The 15,256-nt window shown below is 35.9% G+C and overlaps 1 protein-coding gene across 1 annotated transcript; it reads left to right on the forward strand.

Annotated features, from left to right (window-relative positions):
* Positions 1-1,540: 1,540 nt before the first annotated feature.
* Positions 1,541-12,297, forward strand: slc50a1 (solute carrier family 50 member 1). Its single transcript, XM_073846866.1, has 6 exons — positions 1,541-1,727; positions 2,259-2,336; positions 2,472-2,595; positions 4,050-4,211; positions 7,840-7,959; positions 8,960-12,297. Exons 1-6 carry the CDS (start codon positions 1,660-1,662, stop codon positions 9,065-9,067), a joined length of 660 nt encoding a protein of 219 aa, XP_073702967.1. The 5' UTR covers positions 1,541-1,659; the 3' UTR covers positions 9,068-12,297.
* The last annotated feature ends 2,959 nt before the right edge of the window (positions 12,298-15,256 follow it).

The raw sequence follows: 15,256 nt of genomic DNA on the forward strand, positions 1-15,256 counted from the left end.
TTGAATTAATAAAAACGACTCCGATCAAAAGTTTATATATGCTTGATTCTTAATTCTGTGTTGTTACCTGAATGATCCACAGCTGTTTTTTTTTTTATGATGATTTTTAGTGTGCTATACAGTTAAACTGCCTGCTATTCTTTGTAAAAATCCTTCAGGTCCCACAAATTCTTTGGTTTATCAGCAGTTTGTGTATTTGAACCCTTTCCAACAATGAATGTATGACTTTGAGATCCATCTTTTCACATTAAGGACAACTGAGGGACTCAAATGCAGCTATTACAGAAGGTTTGAACGCTCACTGATGCTTCAGAAGAAAACACAGTGCATAAAAGCGGTGGGGGTGAAAACTGAAAAAGATCAGGGTAAATTTAACTTATTTTGTCTTCTGGGAAACATGTAAGTAGTATCTTGTGTAGCTTCTAAGGGGCAGTACTAAATGAAAAACAAAAAAATGATGTTTGGAAAAATGTAGCCTACACATCTTCATTCTGTTCAAAAGTTTTCACCCCTGGCTTTTAATGCATCTTTTTTGCTTCTGGAGTATCAGTGAGCTTTTGAAACTCTCTCAGTGTGAAAAGATGGGTCTCAAAATCATACAGTCATTGTTGGAAAGGGTTCAAATACACAAAATTCTGAAAAACCATAGAATTTGGTCTGACCTAAATGATTTTTCTCAGTGGACAGTTCTGTTCAGTATCTGTTCAGGATAAACAAAAAGCTCTTGAACAACTATCACTAAACAAAAACCACAGCTGTGTATTATTCAGGTAACAACACAGTATTAAGAATCAAGCATGTAAACTTTTAAATGGGATCATTTTTATAAATTCAACTATTATTTTCTCTTGTGGAACATATGTAAACGTATGTTATGTGAAATATCTTATTCAGGTTGTACGAACCCTGTTATTTTGGTAAAATAGTTCACATTTTGCAGATTCTGCAAGGTGAATGTAAACTTTTTACCTTAACTGTATATACTGTATACATAATTTCTGAGCAAATTCTGGGGTAAATGTGTCACATTCTTAGAATAAAATAACTGACTCCTTTACCTTCGGTAATGTCATAGCTACCATTTTCTGTACCCTCAACATAATATTTTCAGTTTTGCAAAATTGTTCATCTTGTACATGTATGATTTTTCCCTTTGTTTTCTCAAATTTAAGACACTTTGTCACTGTTGAAATCTTTTGGTTTTAATATCAACCACAGTCTCACTAAACGAGCTACAACGTGCAAATATTCAGTGTGGGTAAAACACTCTTCCTGATACATTTTCATAACAATTCTCAAGTCTCGAGTCTTTAAACTCATTTATTTCGTGTTTTGGGCCACAGCTCTTCTCCTAAAGCTCGGACTTTTAATGAAAAATCTTAGTATACAAACGAACATCCATGTCAATCATCGTAAACAATGTCTCTCTTTTTTTCACAACACAGCCGGACTACAAAATGACGTCAAAGAGCAGCGCTCGTCGATAACCAATCAGAGTGAAGGAATAGATCCACACTGATTACAAACACGGAAATTGAGAAGGTGGACGTCAGCGTTGCGTTGAGTGCAGGATTCGTAGGTTTTGTAAATATAATTATATTCGCTTGATAGCACAGGTGCCTGCACAGAAGCACAGCTCATTTTTCGCTTTTTTAGTCTATGGATTTTCTGCAGGTGCTATCATGTGCGTGCATCATATTCACCGTCGGGATGTTCACGACGGGATTGTAAGTTACCTACATATGTTCTACTTTATATTTATGACCAATCATATCAGTTATAATGTAACGTTTGCTGAGCTAAACTGTGTACACACTTACCGATTTTAATAGTTAGCATCTGGTGACATCTTGCGCCTTCTTTTAAGTTTACTGTTTATGTAAATGAATTTATTATCCATGCTTTAAATAAAAAAGTTCTCTGTTAAACTATCATTTATCAACTGTAGTGGTTTAAGTGTGTGCCTTCATTCAAACTTAATAAACAGACTCCATACAGCAATATACCATTGTAATAAAAGTTTCCTCCACAATAATATACTTACTCTTACAACTAGCCAACGCTGTCATCAAGAAGATTTTATTAAGATTTTAGAGTGTTAACAATAACTTTAGCAATCCATAGTACATTTTAACAGCTATATTCTTTATGTGTATGTAACATTCGGAGGCAGTGCAATAAATCATATGATTTGCATATGCGTAACTTATCTTCCAAAAGAATACTCCTCTAATTGCATGTCATCTTTGCCTTTTCAGCACAGACTTGAAGAAAATGAAAGCCACACAGAGTGCAGATAACGTCCAGTTTCTGCCCTTCCTCACCACATGCTTGAAGTATGTACTTGATATCTGACACCTGTAGCTTACATTTGGTAATAGCCTACTGTATATGTAAACGCAACTTCATATGTGCATTGTGCATAGATTTCAGTTAGTCTGAATGATTGTGTTTCTCTGTTTGTGTTTTAGTAATCTAGGTTGGCTGTACTATGGATTATTAAAGGGAGATGGAACAGTCATATCTGTAAACATCATTGGGGCCTTTTTACAGACTTTATATATCATCACCTACTGTCATTATACCAAAGACAAGGTTTGTCGTTTAGTGCTGTCCATAGATTAATGAATCTTATTAAAGGTATAGTTCATCCAAAAATGAAAATTCTGTCATTAATTACTCACCCTCATGATGTTCCAAACCTGTAAGCCAAACTATATTCACCTTCTAAACACAAATGAAGATATTTTTGATGAAATAAAAACAGCAACGCAACTGACACGTTCAAGGCTCAGAAAGGTAGTAAAGATATCAATACATTGTTCATGTGACAATACTTTTTGTGCACAGAGAAAACAAAATAATGACTTTATTCAACAATCAGGGTCATAGAGCCCTTGGAGTTCATCTAAAATCTTAATTTGTGTTCCAAAGATAAACAAAGGTCTTACAGGTTTGGAACAACATGAGGGTGAGTAATTAATGACAGAATTTTTATTTTTAGGTGAACTGTCCCTTTAATTATTCAGTGGGGTTCAAAGTCTGAGACCAATACCTTCTGTTTTACATTTTAATGTAATATTTTAAGGACAAAGTATGTGATTTTTTTTTATTAAGTAAAAAAGTCTGTTAAATGTATTAAGTTATATTATCAGGATAATACATTTTTATAAATGAAAGATTTTTAATGACAAGTTACATTATCAGCAGAACAGTTTGAGTGAACATTTTTATTTTAAAGTTAGTTAAGTCATTTTAATTACATATGTTATCAGAATAGTAGTTTTTGTGAAAAGTTTAATTTAAATGTTTATGTAAATTTTAATCGTAAGTTATGTTTTTAGAATGCTCAAATGAATGTATTAAAAAAATTAATACAATATTTTACATGTACTATTATCGGATATATTAACAAGTTGAGTGAAAAGTTGAATTGAAAAAATGTTTCATTTTAAAATAACATATTTCTTTATAGTTTAGATTCAGGTTTAAGTAAAATTTGATCCCAGGTTTTTTTTCATGTGAGCTCCTACATTTGAACCCCACCGTATACATAAATAAAAAGTTCTGAAATAATTAGTTGTAATTAGGGATGCACCGATCCTTATCGGTCGATAACTTGCGCGTTTTGTCAGTAAAGCCGGTTCTGTAATCAGCGGTAAATACCATCAGGTGCGTGATTTCACGTTGAGCCGTATATACTACACACAGCCGTTGTTTACAGACGAGCTGCGCACATTCACACTGATAATGAACATTGCTATGCGCAGCTCGTCGGTAAACAACAGCTGTGTGTAGTATATACGGCTTAACGTGAAATCACGCACCTGATGGCATTTACCGCTGATTACAGAACCGGCTTTACTGACAAAACGCCTAAGCTTTATCGACCGATTGGTATCGGTGCATCCCTAGTTGTAATAGTAATCAGAAAATAGTCCAAATGTGCAAAATAAATGGTGAAATATTGCTAAAGCATACCCTCCCATTTCCATTCTGTGTCAAACTGCTTGCTCATACTTAACTTTGCTGTATTGTGTGTGTTTCAGAGGCGAGTGTTCTCGCAGACGCTGTTGATGGTGATTGTGTTGTGTGTAGGCTGGGTGTATTTTTCTGTGGTGATTCCTCCTGGAGAAGCTCAACTCTCTCAGCTGGGCCTCGCCTGCAGTGTGTTCACCATCAGTATGTACCTCTCTCCGCTTGCTGATCTTGTGAGTACACACCTATATACATTTAACTAGGCATTAATCCTGTTTAAATACACAGTCAGCAATTACCTGCACATATTTACTGAGAATCACATGAACATGAGAAAAACACATATTGTGAACGCACAACAAGCTTGCATCCACCTTGTAGCATTTTATGAGGACTCTCAATGACATTCAGAGAGTAAATGTATGTAACAGTTTACTTATCTCACTTGCACTGAGTTAGAAAATAAAGGCGTTATGCATTTTTAATTGCTGGTCAAATAATTAGAATATCTTCAAAAAGTTGATTTATTTCACTAATTCCATTCAAGAAGTGAAACTTGTATAAAGTATACATTCATTCCACACAGACTGATGTATTTCAAGTGTTTATTTATTTTAATTTTGTTGATTATAACTGACAGCTAATGAAAACCCCAATTCAGTATCTCAGAAAATTAGAATGTTACTTAAGACCAATACAAAGAAAGGATTTTTAGAAATCTTGGCCAACTGAAAAGTATGAGCATGTACAGCACTCAATACTTAGTTGGGGCTCCTTTAGCTCTTCTGCATTGTTGGGTCTGGCATATCTTCCTCTTTACAATACCCCATAGATTTTCTATGGTGTTAAGGTCAGGCGAGTTTGCTGGCCAATTAAGAACAGGGATACCATGGTCCTTAAACCAGGTACTGGTAGTTTTTGCACTGTGTGCAGGTGCCAAGTCCTGTTGTAAAATGAAATCTACATCTCCATAAAGTTGGTCAGCAGCAGGAAGCATGAAGTGCTCTAAAACGTCCTGGTATACAGCTGCGGTGACCTTGGACCTCAGAAAACACAGTGGACCAACACCAGCAGATGACATGGCACCCCAAACCATCACTGACTGTGGAAACTTTACACTGGACCTCAAGCAACGTGGATTCTGTGCCTCTCCTCTCTTCCACCAGACTCTGGGACCCTGATTTCCAAAGGAAATGCAAAATTTACTTTCATCAGAGAACATAACTTTGGACCACTCCTTTTGGTCTTTAGCCCAGACGAGAAGCTTCAGACGCTGTCTGTTGTTCAAGAGTGGCTTGACACAAGGAATGCGACAGCTGAAACCCATGTCTTGCATACGTCTGTGCGTAGTGGTTCTTGAAGCACTGACTCCAGCTGCAGTCCACTCTTTGTGAATCTCCCCCACATTTTTGAATGGGTTTTGTTTCACAATTCTCTCCAGGGTGCGGTTATCCCTATTGCTTGTACACTTTTTTTTCTACCACATCTTTTCCTTCCCTTCGCTTCTCTATTAATGTGCTTGGACACAGAGCTCTGTGAACAGCCAGCCTCTTTTGCAATGACCTTTTGTGTCTTGCCCTCCTTGTGCAAGGTGTCAGTGGTCGTCTTTTGGACAACTGTCAAATCAGCAGTCTTCCCCATGATTGTGTAGCCTACAGAACTAGACTGAGAGACCATTTAAAGGTCTTTGCAGGTGTCTTGAGTTAATTAGCTGATTAGAGTGTGGCACCAGGTGTCTTCAGTACTGAACCTTTTCACAATATTCTAATTTTCTGAGATACTGAATTGGGGTTTTCATTTGTTGTCAGTTATAATCATGAAAATTAAAAGAAATAAACACTTGAAATAAATCAGTCTGTGTGGAGTGAATGTATACATTATACAAGTTTCACTTCTTGAATGGAATTAGTGAAATAAATCAACTTTTTGAAGATATTTTAATTATATGACCAGCACCTGTATTTACATATTAACTACGTTAAAGAAATTATAGGTCAAGAGTCATCACAAGTGCTTCTCAAGTGCTGCACATCAAATAAATAAAATATGAAAATATACAATAAAACAAGATGATAAAATGATAAAATTGTAGGAAATGCACTTCATTATAGAACATATTTAAATATATATGCTAAACAAAGTTCTGAGCATTAAACATAATACAAAATAAAACCATATAATAATAAAATAATAACATTAAATATGACAAAATAATAAGACTGAGTATGAATCAGTCTGATAAAAAAATGAATAAATAAAAGTGGAGGGAAAACATTAATATGACAGGAATTACACCACATAATAAAATTAAACAAGTAATGTCATGCATCAACATATTAACCAATTAAAAAAACGATCGCATACAAAAAAAATCACATACTCTGCCATTTAAAAGTTTGGGATCAGTAAGATTTTTTTATGTTCTTGAAAGTCTCTCAAATGCTCATCAAAGTTCCATTTATTTGATCAAAAATACAGAAAAAGGTAATATTATGAAATATTATTGGAATTTAAAATACGAGTCTTCTATATACTTTAAAATGTAATTTATTTCTGTGATGCAAAGCTGAATTTTCAGCATCATTACTCCAGTCATCAGTGTCATGATCCCTTCAGAATTTTTTCTAATAGGCTGATTTATTATCATATATTTTTTTGGAAGCTGTAATACTTTTTTTAAGGATTCTTAAAAAAGTAAAGGTAAAAAGAATAGCATGTACTCTGTAATAGAAACCTTTTAGGTCGTGACTATCAGTTTCTATCAGTTTAACACATCCTTGCTGAATAAAAGTATTAATTTCTTTCCAAGAAATTACTGACCCCAAACTTTGAACAGTAGTGTACGTTGTTACAAAAGATTTCTATTTTGAATAAATACTGTTCTTTTTAGCGTTTTATTTATCAAAGAATCGTAAAAAAGATATCACAGACCAAAAAAGAAATAAAAAGCATCACAACTGTTTCAACACTGATTATAAATCAGCATATTAGAATGATTTCTAAAGGATCATGTGACACTGAAGACTGGAGTAATGATGCTGAAAATTCCCAAACTTTTGAACAGCAGTGTGACATATCACATAAAGCATACATCAACTCTGAAATAAATGTACATGTTCCACTTCTTATCATTCCTTTAGTAAAAATTAATGGCGTAATGTCTTGAAGTGACATTCCAGCATTCCATCTTTTGTTTACCACTCCATCCATCCTTCTTTTCTGTGCCCTCTCATAGTGTCCATCTTCCTGTTTTGAATCTCTCCCTCTTCCATATTTATCAGTCCAGCTCTGTCTATCTTTTTCTGTGCCCGGTGGTGTATTTCCTGTCATTCTCGTACCTCCTTTTGTTGCTTCCTGTTTTTCCCTCCATCACTGTCTGCAAGTGTCAATATCGGCTTGTTATGGGAGAAACTAAGCGTGAGTGTAAATAACATGTTGTGGTTGGAGCAGTGACGCAGTGGTGAGTACACATGCTTTAGCTTTGCTGATCCTTAAAGGGATACTTAAAGGGATAGTACATCCAAAAATTTAAATTCTGTCATTATTTACTCACCCTCATTTCATTCCAAACCTGTAAGACCTTCGTTCATCTTCGGAACACAAGTTAAGGTATTTTTGATAAAATCCAAGAGCTTTCTAACCCTCCATAGACAGCAAGGGAACAAACACAGTCAAGGCACAGAAAGGTAGTAAGGACATTGATCAAATAGTCCATGTGACATTAGTGGTTCAACTGTAATTTTAGGAAGCTTTGTCATAGTGGTTGAACCACTGATCTCCTCTATACTTTTTTGATAACAAATGGTAGCAAAAGCATTATTCTCCTCTCAAAAAAACTTTTGTGTTCTTCATTTCCACCAGCTGGATATCATGCGAAGTAGGTCTGTGGAGCGCTTGTCTTTTTCCCTGACCATCGCTACATTTTTCACATCCACGTCATGGACGCTGTATGGCCTTCAACTGAATGACTATTATATCATGGTAAGGTGATGAAGAGGCTGACCTGAGACCTTGAAGCATGAAGTATTTATTTATGTACAGTGCCTTGCGAAATTATTCATACCCCTTCATTTTTTTTTCACATTTTGTTATGTTGCTGCCTTATGTTAAACTACTTTAAATAACTTTTGCCCACATCAATCTACACTCCCTACTCCATAATGGCAAAGCAAAAAAATTGGTTTTTAACATTTGTGCAAATTTATTAAAAATAAAAAACTGAAAAGATCCCATTGCATAAGTATTCATACCCTTTTCTGGGACACTCGAAATTTAGCTCAGGAGCATTCATATTGCTTCTAGATGTTACTACACTTGGAGTGGAGTTAAACTGTGGCAAATTCATTTGAATGAGTATGATTTAGAAAGGCACACACCTCAGAAAAGGTCTAACAGCTAAAAATGCATATAAGAGCAAAAACCAAGTCCTGAGGTCAAGATAACTGCCTGTAGAGCTCAGTGACAGACTTGCGTTAATGCAATGATCTAGGGAAGAGTTCAGAAAAAAATCTGCTGCATTGAAGGTTTACAGAAACATGTAGCCTCCATTATCCATAATGGAAGACGATTGGACCACTAGGACTCTAGAAAATGTCTGCCAGCCCCCATCCAAGCTGACAGAGCTTGAGAGGTGAAAAGGTGAGGCAAAGAATGGCAGATAATTGCCAAATGCAGATGTGCAAAGCTTGTCACATCATACCCAAAAAGACTTGAGGCTGTAAAGGTGCTTCAACTATGTACTGAGTTAAGGGTATGAATACTTATGCAATGTACTTATTTCAGTGTTTTATTTTTAATACATTTGTAAAATTTGCAAATCTGCTTTTTGCTTTGTCATTATTATGGTGTATGGAGTGTAAATTGATGTGGGGAAAAACTAATTTAAAGCAGTTTAACATAATACTGCAACAAAACAAAATGTGTAAAAAATGAAATACTTTTGCAAGGCATTGTATTTATTTGTTTGTTGGTTGTCTTTCAGGTGCCCAACACCCCTGGTATCTTTACTAGCCTCATCCGCTTCGTCCTCTTCTGGTGGTTCGGAGCTGTCATTCCAAACAAGCCCTCCTATAAACTGATCCAAATCTGAGAGAGGATTTCGATTGAATGTGATTGAGTCTAATTAATTGCCTTCTCTACTTTCCTTTGCCCTAGCCCGAAGAGATTCTGGCTTCCTTCACATCAGACTTTCTGAACCTCTAGTGAAGCTGCCACTTTAAATTCCGTGAAGACAGACAATTTTTACTTTATCTTTGGCTGTAGTTAAAGGGATAGTTCACCCAAAAATGAAAATCCTGTCATTATTTGCTCATCATCATGTTGTTCCAGATATGTGTGACTTAATTTTTTTTTTTGTGGAAAACATAGAAGTAGTCAATAGTAAGTCAAAGGTGTTTGGGTGCAAACGTTCTTCAGAATATCTTCTTTTTGGTTCCACAGAAGAAAGAAAGTCATCCAGGTTTGGAATGACATGAGGGTGAGTAAATGATGACAGAATTTTTATTTTTGGAAAACCAGTCCCTTTAATTGTTTTCTCAAACTCATTTACTCATACTTCTATTATTCCAAACCTGTATGACATGTTTTTTGCTCACAAATGAAGTTTAAATAAATCTTCTGCTTGTTTTTCCCCGTGGAATTACAAAGAATTGACACAGTAGCTTTCAGTGTTTAAAACAGACGTCATATTGTAGTAGTCATCATATCATAGACCATGTTCCAACCACAAGTTAAGATTTGTGTGATGAACAGACAGTGTATTATTAACTGAAATCTTGATCTCAGCCCTTCTTGGCATCTGTTTCCTGAACAGTTTGTTTTTTTTGAGTAATGTTTTTAATGAATTTCTTAAATCAGCTGAATAACTCATGCTCAGATATGACTGATCCAGTTTTTGAGCTCACTGGAGGGGAAGATTATCAGGCTATCATGTAGCTTAAAAACAAACATCTTTAAAGATCTGTTTTATGATACTTTTATTTCAAGAAAGTTCCTGTACCCTTTTTGTAATTGGATGGAAAAGAATCTCCTTAGAATGTCTTTGTTTGTGTTTCCTGGAACAAAAGTCAGTCATACTGGTTTGGAATAACAGAAGTATGAGTAAATAATGACAGTACACTTTTTCGGGTCTCTGAGTGAGACGGTTTGTCTTTTTGGTTAACCTTGTATGGATAAGGATGCTCTTAGTTTGTATTTCTTAATCAATATTTGTTCAAATCTGCCAACACAACACACCCTTAACCAAGACCTCAAACCTGTTTCTTATTTCAGCCCTTTCAATTAAAATTATGTGTTACTGTTATGCAGGTACAGCGGTGGGCAGAAGTATTAGAACACTAGTATTTTCACTAGTCAGTTATTTCTATCTTTTGCTGTAGTGTATCAGTATGAAATATTGGTTTACATTTCCAAACATTGATTTTGCTATTAATTGTAGTAATCCAGTAAGATTTCTGTTTGCACAAGGAGTCTGACAACAGCCAGTGCTCCACACAGAGATCTGATCTCATCATCATTCAATCTGTTTGGAATGACATGAAGAAACAACAAACTGTGACAGACCAAATCCAGAAGAACTGTGGTGCCGTCTCTAAGATGCTTTAAGAAACCTACCTGCAAAGCTACAGAACTGTTAAAAGTTTTAGGCACTTGGGTAAAAATGCTGTCATAAATTGATTTTCTTTAGCAGTTAACTTCTATTAACCAAATTAAATCAACATTTGGTGTGTCCATCCTTGCATTTAAAGTTTTTCAGGTAGCTTTGCAGGAAGGTTTCTGGAAGTATTTTGGAGACATTGCCACAGTTCTTTTGGATTTAGTCTGTCACAGTTTGTTCTGTTTCTTCATGACAGACTGGATGATAATGAGGTCAGATCTCTGTGTGGAGCACTGACTCCTTGTGCAAACAAAAATTTGACTGGATTATCACAATTAATGGCAAAATTAATATTTGGAAATGTAAACCAATATTACCTACTGACACACTACCACAAAACAGAAATAACTGACTTAAAACCATTTTTAGATGGCGAAAATACTAGTGTTCTAATAATTTTGGCCACTACTGTATATGTATTTTTTTTTTTCTTTTTACCTTGGTTACGTACGGTTCTGAGTGGCCTTTAGGAAAATGTCACATTCTATTACTTAAATAATGAATGTAGTGTTTACAGATTGTTCATTAATCCTAGGCTACTTTATTATACCATCATTCTTAACGGTGTCCATATGGCAGTTTGGCAGCTATTTAATCAGCATCCAACTCAAGTGACAGCCTAAAATAAATTTTCAATATGTAAAACCTTCCTTTGTGTGGAAGAGAACATAAACAAACAGAAAATTAATTTGACTGAATGTTAGGATAGTTCATCCAAAAATGACAGTTCTGTCATTAATTACTCACCCTCATGTTGTTCTAAACCCATTAGATGTTCGTTCGTCTTTAGAGCAAAAACTAAGATATTTTTGATGAAATCCAAGAGCTTTCTGGCCCTCCACAGAGAGCACTGTAACTGAAGTGCATCGTTAAAATAGTCCATGTTCGTACCACGTTTCTGGGCCATCAAAAATATCTTGTGTTCCGGAGTAAACAAAAGTCTTACAGATTTGGAACAACATGAGGGTGAGTAAATAATGACATAATTTATTTTTGGGTGAACTAACCCTTTAAGAATATATGCCTCTGAGAATTCAGAAAAAGGGAATTCTTTGATGCCTCTGTTCACAGTTCTTGTTTTGTAGTGGGAACAAAAAGGTCTTTTCTTTCCTAACACTGTCACTGTCAGATCATTATTCTTTACAATGAGCTCATAAAAACAATCATTTAAATAAACAGTAACTTACAAACAGTAACTATTCATTCCTCTCCCTCAGAGAACACCAAAGTCGCACAAAATCTCAAGGCTTTATTCATTGAGATGTGGTGACAGATAGGATATAAGGGGAGGAATGATCAACAAATGTGCTTTGATTTAAATTTGCGTCTTTGTAAACCATAAAAGATGGTACCATGCAAATCTTAAAACATCATTGGCTGTTAATGTTCTTTTGAATATTCTAAACTGGTTTGATCTTTGACAGGCGTCAACTTTTATTATTTGGTACTTTATTTTCCAAGTCTGGGTTTTGTGGTTATGATTGAAAACGTATCAACTTTGTTGTATTGTTTATGGCTTTAGTGTTGTAAGTTTATTTTTGTGTTTTACATTAGGCTTAAATGTTTTTATGTTCCTTTGTACTATTTTATATCCTATGCAAGTGTATATTATATCTGAGGGGATTTAGCAGGATGTTCTTTCTGGAGTTTACTGAATAAAAAAAAATGGCTCAAATAAATTTTATATAACATATAACCTTCTGTGTCTGGCTGAGACTGAAAGAAGAAGTTATGAGGGCTTAGCAGGGGAATGTGGGAGGATTTTGTTCTGTCTCAAAGAGGATCAGCGCCGATTGTGAGCTGTGAAAACTAAAATACGCTCAAAAGCCGAGGCGTAATGCGTACTGACAGACATTTTAATTTCTGTGGGAAATAACAACACATTTATCTCCCGCTATTAGGTGTTTGGTTTTGTCGAGCTCTCGTTAAAGGTTTGTTAGTGAGTGTGTTGTTTGCTTGTTTGTAGTTTGCCTTTGGTGACGCGAGCGAGTGGGAACCGTGTGTTTGCTGTTTCTCAGTGCCTATGGAGTCTTTACATGCTTTTTCCTGTCTGCTTCTCAGAGAAAGACATGAAAGAGGAAAAGGATTGTGGGTGGTGATTGTTTATCAAGAAAGAGTGTTTCTGAAAGAAAAAGAGAAAATTAGTGACGGCAAAACCTCTTTTGTGAGAGAAACAATGCTGAACATATCATTAAGACAAAGGCATTTTTAAGTTGTTCAGTCATGTTTGTTTAAACGCTTTTAATGTAAATGGTAAAATTGACATTCATGAACAATACGTTGGAACATCAGTGGTTTTTAACTAGTGGGTCATGACCCAAAATGGTTCACGGGTCCATTCTGTTGTGATAGTACTAGGGTCACAGACAGCAGCAAAATGCAACAAGCCATTTAATTATGTATATCTTTTATGATAAATATAACGTAGAGCATATTTATGATGAAATGAAGATCCAGCGTTCACTGGATCTACACTCAAAGCGAATGACACACCAGCGCCACCACGGAAGTTTCACCCATACAGTTGAGGTCAGATGTTCACATCCCCCTTTCAGAGCATTAAGAGCTAGGGGGTGAAAACGTTTACAAATTTTAAGATCAGGGTAAATTTAACTTATTTTGTCTTCTGGGAAACATGTAACTATCTTCTGTAGCCTCTTGAGGGCAGTACCAAATGAAAAAATAAGACATTTAGGCAAAATAAGAAAAATGTACACATCTCAATTCTGTTCAAAAGTTTTGGCACTCCCTGGCAATAGTTTTCCTTCTGGAGCATCAGTGAGCATTTGAAACTTCTGTAATAGTCCCTCAGTTGTCTTCAGTGTGAAAAGATGGATCTCAAAGTCATACAGTCATTGTTGGGAAGGGTTCAAATACACCAAAAATGCTGTAAAACCAAATAATTTGTGGGACCTGAAGGATTTTTCTGAAGAACAGCTTGCAGATCAACTGTTCAGGACAAGCAAGGGGCTCAACTATCAATAAACAAAACAAACAAACAAAACAGCTGTGGATCATTCAGGTATGAAGAAGCTTTTGAACAGGTTAATTTTTTATAAATTCAACTATTATTTTTTCTTGTGGACTATATGTAAACGTCTTTTATGTTAAATATCTTATTCAGGTCAGTACTAAATAAACAATAGCATGCATTTTGTATGATCCCTCTTATTTTGTTAAAATAATTAACATTTTACAGATTCTGAAAGGAGGATGTAAACTTTTGACTTCAACTGTAAACCTTTGATATATTTATGGTCTTACCTTCCATGTACTTCACTGACTACAAAAGAAGCGGTATTGATCTACTATGCCATTGTTGCAGCTGTGGTCACGCTATGCATTTGACTTAAATGTCGGAGAGACAACATGGCACGAGGTAAAGCTGTTTCTGATGTTTCAAACAAGAATAAGTAATTTCATGAACTGGGACAGCCTACTGATAGCAGTTTTCTTCCCACAGATTCTGTTGGCTGCTCTTGCTGCTTCTGTCACATCCAAAAACCTTTACTGGATGGTTTTGAAGACTTTATGATTGTTAAAGACAACAGATTTTAGTGTGCATTTTTATTATTTAAAATGAAAAACCTTCAGTAGGTTGACTGACCCAGTACTATGTCAAAAAACAACTTAGGAAATTGGTTAATGTACAGTCGTGGCCAAAAGTTTTGAGAATTACATAAATATTGGAAATTGGAAACGTTGCTGCTTAAGTTTTTATAATAGCAATTTGCATATACTCCAGAATGTTATGAAGAGTGATCAGATGAATTGCATGGTCCTTCTTTGCCATGAAAATTAACTTAATCCCGAAAAAAACTTTCCACTGCATTGTTAAGAAGGCTTCAGGGCGTCCAAGAAAGTCCAGCAAGCGCCAGGATCGTCTCCTTAAGAGGATTCAGCTGCGGGAGTGCCACCAGTGCAGAGCTTGCTCAGGAATGGCAGCAGGCAGGTGTGAGCGCATCTGCACGCACAGTGAGGCCAAGACTTTTGGAAGATGGCCTGGTGTCAAGAAGGGCAGCAAAGAAGCCACTTCTCTTAAAAAAAAAAACATGAGGGACAGATTGATCTTCTGCAAAAAGTATGGCGAATGGACTGCTGAGGACTGGGGCAAAGTCATATTCTCCGATGAAGCCTCTTTCCGATTGTTTGGGGCTTCTGGAAAAAGGCTTGTCTGGAGAAGAAAAGGTGAGCGCTTCCATCAGTCCTGTGTCATGCCAACAGTAAAGCATCCTGAGACCATTCATGTGTGGGGTTGCTTCTCATCCAAGGGAGTGGGCTCACTCACAATTTTGCCCAAAAACCCAGCCATGAATAAAGAATGGTACCAAAACACCCTCCAACAGCAACTTCTTCCAACAATCCAACAACAGTTTGGTGAAGAACAATGCATTTTCCAGCACGATGGAGCACTGTGCCATAAGGCAAAAGTGATAACTAAGTGGCTCGGGGATCAAAACGTTGATATTTTGGGTCCATGGCCTGGAAACTCCCCAGATCTTAAAACTTGTGGTCAATCCTCAAGAGGCGGGTGGACAAACAAAAACCCACTAATTCTGACAAACTCCAAGAAGTGATTATGAAAGAGTGGGTTGCTATCAGTCAGGATTTGGCCCAGAAGTT

This window comes from Garra rufa, chromosome 9 (genome assembly GCF_049309525.1).
Source record: "Garra rufa chromosome 9, GarRuf1.0, whole genome shotgun sequence".
Classification (NCBI taxonomy): Eukaryota; Metazoa; Chordata; class Actinopteri; order Cypriniformes; family Cyprinidae; genus Garra; species Garra rufa.